Genomic DNA, 4,976 nt, shown 5'->3' with positions numbered 1-4,976 from the left:
AAAGCATCTTCATAAAACAAGTAAGAATTGAAGATTGCTCACAAAATAGGCTACAAGATCCTTAAATTCGGCCAAAGGAGTAAAGTGGCTCAAATTAAGACACAAAACATGCCTAAAATCATCCCAAAGGCAAGCTTTGAGAAGCCTATAAATACAAGGTCCTCCCACAAGCGTTGGAGTGGAAAAAACTCTACACAGAAGAACCTCTGCCAAACCTTTGAAGACTAATACGCTGCCAAAGTTCTCTTCGAAGAACATTCAACCAAAGCCGAAGCTTTCTCTTCACCAAAGCCGAAGCACTCCCTTGAAGAATCAACAAGCACTCGTGCCAATTCCTTCAAGACTTTGTTGCAAGCTTATAAATTTGTAGTAACGTTTGTTTCAAGATCAAGTCGCCAAGACCCTTGAAGCAACGAAATCCCGCATCAAACACTACCTTTGCTGCACCCTTAAGGTGAAGATCATCCACGAGTTGTTTTCAAGCTCAAAACTTGAAGCAATTGTTCAACCGTTTGTCCGAGATCAAGTCATTGCGACCCTTGGATCAACAATCATGCATCTACATCAAATTAGAAGACTGAATTAGAGGAAAGTTGTAAACATTGATTGTAACCTACAAATTCAAATCAATACAAATCTACTACTTGTACACGTGTTCTCGTTTCATTTATTATAGAATTTTCATGTTTACAACCTTATTTGTCAACCAAAAGAGAGTGAAAATACTATTTAGTTTTCTTCCACAACAAAAAAGTTAAGATAGTAACGTAATTTGACACCATAAAATTTTGCTGTTTTTTGTTTAAAACTCACATACAAGTGATTTAACATATCTAATTTAAAAAAAATAAAGAATAAATCTCTCTCCCTATCTCCCAACTCTTACGTTTTCTCTCACCCTCACCCTCTTCCTCTTTCCTTCAATTTTATTTAAAAAAAAAAAAAAAAAAAAAAATTAAACACACACTTTGTGGAATGTGTGTGGGCATATACTAGTTTTTATAAATTAAACACTTTTCAACTTGTATTTTCATAACAAAAATACTGCAGAAAATACAAATTTTGCCCATTTGGAATTTGGGCAATTCTAAGGCTGAGGAGTGAGTGAGGAAGGAGGATAGCCCAAGAAAAAGAAGAGCTACCATGTTGTGATTAGCAGCAGCAACCAACACCCCCTCCCTCCCCTTTTGCTGCAAATCAATCCAAACAATGTCCATTTCCATGGCCTTGCTTTCTCCCACAACCCATCTCCCAACACTCTCACCTTCCTCATCACACTTCAAACCCCTCCTGACCCACAAGCCTTTTCTCTCTCTCAGACCCAAGAACCACCCTCTCTTCACCATCAGAGCCTCGGCTGAGAATGGAGCTGGAGCTCTCGGCTCAGTTGCCACAGCCGTGGAGCCCAAAGCAGAGCCCGAGGTCCCCGTGCCCGCCGCTGAGGCTGTTCCGGTGAAGAGTGAGAGCTCTGCCGGGGCTAATGGATCACCTGGAACAGCTGAGGAGGTAAGCGTGGTGAATTTATTTGAAGATGGGAGATGGGTCAATGGGACTTGGGATTTGAAGCAGTTTGAGAAAAATGGAAAAACCGATTGGGATGCTGTTATTGATGCTGGTAAGTTCTGGGTTTCTTTCCTTCTGATCTGTAATTGTCTATTTCTTCACTTGTTCTTGTTTAGCTCTGATTGCAACTGTTTGAGTTGGCATGGGATTTTGATTTTTCATATTGATTGTTTTTTCCGTGTTAAACTTTGAGATCAGAATTTTCATTTGTTTGCCCTGCTCCATAAGGAACATTGAATAGTAGTTGAAGTATTGAGTTGAGGGTGTTTTTGTAGAATGTGGGGGATATTTGCTGAATTTGCAAGTCCCAAGTGGTTAATCTGACTTCTGAACTTGCATGTTGATTTTAGAGCTAATAAACTCATGGGTTTTCTTCCCCAAATGTTTTGAAACTTAAATGAAGAAATTTCTATGAAGTTGCCAAGTCTTTTGTTGATTCTTTTTTGCAGAAGAGCATCAATTTCCAAATAGAATAGGATTGAAGGAACATCTGTTAGATGTTTTTACACCCTTGTATTTACCTGAACAATTTTGTGAAGTTCCAAAGGCTTCATTTTACAAAGAATCTGTGATTCATTTGATTTAAAGCATATCTTTGACAAATAACTTGTTATCTGAACTTGTTATCTTTCCTTATAATTCAAAAAATACTTGTTTTCTAATGCATCACCTTGCATTGCCATTTTCAGAGGCCAGGAGGAGAAAATGGCTCCAGGACAACCCGGAATCATCCAGTAATGGGAACCCTGTGTCTTTTGACACGTCCATTGTACCTTGGTGGGCATGGATAAAGAGATACCATTTACCTGAAGCTGAAATACTTAACGGTTTGTTCGGATCCACTTATTTTAACATAAGCGTAATGAGGGAAGAGGAAATACTCAAAACTAATTTATTTTCTGCTATTTTATGAGTTTCCTGCAGGTCGTGCTGCTATGATAGGTTTTTTCATGGCGTATTTTGTTGATAGCTTGACTGGAGTAGGCCTAGTCGACCAAATGGGCAATTTCTTCTGCAAAACGTTATTGTTCATAGCTGTAGGGGGAGTGCTTCTGATCCGCAAGAACGAGGATGTTGAAAACCTAAAGAAACTACTCGAAGAGACGACGTTTTATGATAAGCAATGGCAAGCAACCTGGCAAGAAGAGACACCGGCTAGCAGTAGCAAGAAGAAATAGTTGAATTGTTGATGTTGAGTTTGGACTTTTGAATTTAGGTTGTTTCTTCTTTATTCCTTTGGGTTACTATGTAATTTCTGTGTGATGGTGGAGAATGAAGTTCTATTTTCAGCCATTGTGCGTTTACATTGATAAGTTAACTTTGAAATTTTGGGTAAATCTGATTTCCTTGTTAAATAGAGTGGCGTTCCCCAAGAGGAAAATGAGATTGTATTGTTGGGAATGAGCCCTTATCACAGAAGAAAGAATGCTTTTCAATAATATTATTTCATCTCAAAACAAAGGTATATATACAGCGCTATACAACCATATACAATCCTATCAGAATAAAGGAAAGAATAATTACATCCTAAACTAGGAAACCAAATATGGTAGGAATCCCACAATTATAGGAATTTTAATATAAGTCAACACTCCCCCTCAAGTTGGTGCATAGATGTTGCACATGCACAACTTGTCTAGAAATCTGGAGAACTTGTCACTAGAAAACACCTTAGTGAGAATATTTGTTACTTGGTCATTCGTTCCTATGGGAGGAACCTCAATGACTTTGCTATCTAGCTTCTCTTTAATAAAGAACTTGTCAACCTCTACATGCTTGGTTCTATCATGTTGCACTGGATTATGAGCAATATCACGAGCAACTTTATTGTCACAAAATAACTTCATCGGCTAACCATGTTTGATCCCCACATCTTGTAACAGAAACTTAAGCCACAAGAGTTCACAAATACCGAGTGCCATACCTCTAAATTCGGCTTCTGCGCTTGATCTTGATACAACAAATGGCTTCTTGCTTCTCCACATTACTAGATTTCCCCCAACAAAGGTAAAGTACCCGGATGTCGAGCGCCTATCATCCGTTGATCCTGCCCAGTCAGCATCCGTATATCACTCAATTCTAAAATGTCCATTTTTTGGGAATAAAATTCCTTTGCTAGGGCTTCCTTTCAAATAACTCAATATTCTCATAACTGCACTCATATGTTGTTCTCCTAGATTATGCATGTATTGACTAATTACGCTTAGGGCATGAGCAAGATCCGGCCTAGTGTGAGCCAAATACATCAATCTTCCTACTAATCTTTGATACCTCCCTTTATCAATTGGTACTTGGTTTTGATCGATACCCAACTTTCCCTCGGCCAACGGAGTAGACACCGGCTTGCATGCCATCATACCGGTTTCTTTTAACAGGTCAAGAACATACTTCCTTTGTGATAGACATATCCCGAACTTGCATCGCGACACTTTAATCCCAAGGAAATATTTCAAAGAACCAAGATCTTTCATTTCAAATTCTGTGGACAAATATTTTTTTCAAGGCTGCTTGCTCAATAGGATCATTACCAGTAACCACCATATCATCCACATATACGATGAAAGTTGTAACCTTTCCATTCCGGCGTTTCAGGAATAATGTGTGATCCCAATTACTCTACATATACCCGAATGCGCTCATGGACTTGGTAAATCTACCAAACCATGCTCTCAGAGACTGCTTCAACCCATACAATGATTTTTTTAGTCTACATACCTTTTGTTTCCGTATGTTCGGATCACTCCAGCTTGGTGGAAGGTCCATTTAAATCTCCTCAGTTAGATCTCCATGGAGGAATGCATTTTTTACATTGAACTGTTGTAAAGGCTAATCTAGATTCGCTGCTAAGGACAGTAGAACACGAACTGTATTGATCTTTGCCACTGGTGCGAACGTATCAGTGTAGTCGATGCCATATTTCTGTGTATACCCCTTTGCTTCCAATCTTGCTTTAAAGCGATCTACCATTCCATCTGCTTTGTATTTCATTGTATAAATCCATTTGCATCCCACATATTTCTTTCCGGCTGGCAAGTCAGTTATTTCCTAGGTAGCAATCTTCTTCAACGATCTCAATTCCTCGTTCATTGCATCTTTCTAGCGGGAATCTACTAAGGCCTCTTGCACACAGTAGATAATTGATATACAAATGACTTATTTGATTCTGACAGGTGACAGGTAGACACATAATTGTTTAATGGGTATCTCACTCTTGAATCGGAATTTGGCTCACTCACAGAATACTTGTGTTTACACTTAGGATCTGCCTCATAAGTGGGTTTGGGAATATCTCGATTAATACGCTCTGGAAGACAACGGAGTAGAGGTGTATCCGGTGGAGGAGACAATTGGTTATGAGAATTAACAGAAGACGAGTTCATACTTGGACCTGATATAACATTAGGAGGCAGTTG

The 4,976-nt window shown here is 39.0% G+C and overlaps 1 protein-coding gene across 1 annotated transcript; it reads left to right on the top strand.

Moving 5' to 3' along the window:
- Positions 1–1,071: 1,071 nt before the first annotated feature.
- Positions 1,072–2,900, top strand: LOC103960309 (light-harvesting complex-like protein 3 isotype 2, chloroplastic). Its single transcript, XM_009372762.3, has 3 exons — positions 1,072–1,615; positions 2,253–2,390; positions 2,488–2,900. Exons 1-3 carry the CDS (start codon positions 1,210–1,212, stop codon positions 2,739–2,741), a joined length of 798 nt encoding a protein of 265 aa, XP_009371037.2. The 5' UTR covers positions 1,072–1,209; the 3' UTR covers positions 2,742–2,900.
- The last annotated feature ends 2,076 nt before the right edge of the window (positions 2,901–4,976 follow it).

Source organism: the organism of the source record quoted next, unplaced genomic scaffold (assembly GCF_019419815.1).
Source record: "Pyrus x bretschneideri cultivar Hongxiangsu unplaced genomic scaffold, Pyrus_bretschneideri_v1 Contig34, whole genome shotgun sequence".
NCBI lineage: Eukaryota > Viridiplantae > Streptophyta > Magnoliopsida > Rosales > Rosaceae > Pyrus > Pyrus x bretschneideri.
Note: the sequence above shows the minus strand (reverse complement) of the source record. Positions and strands in the feature narration are given on the sequence as shown.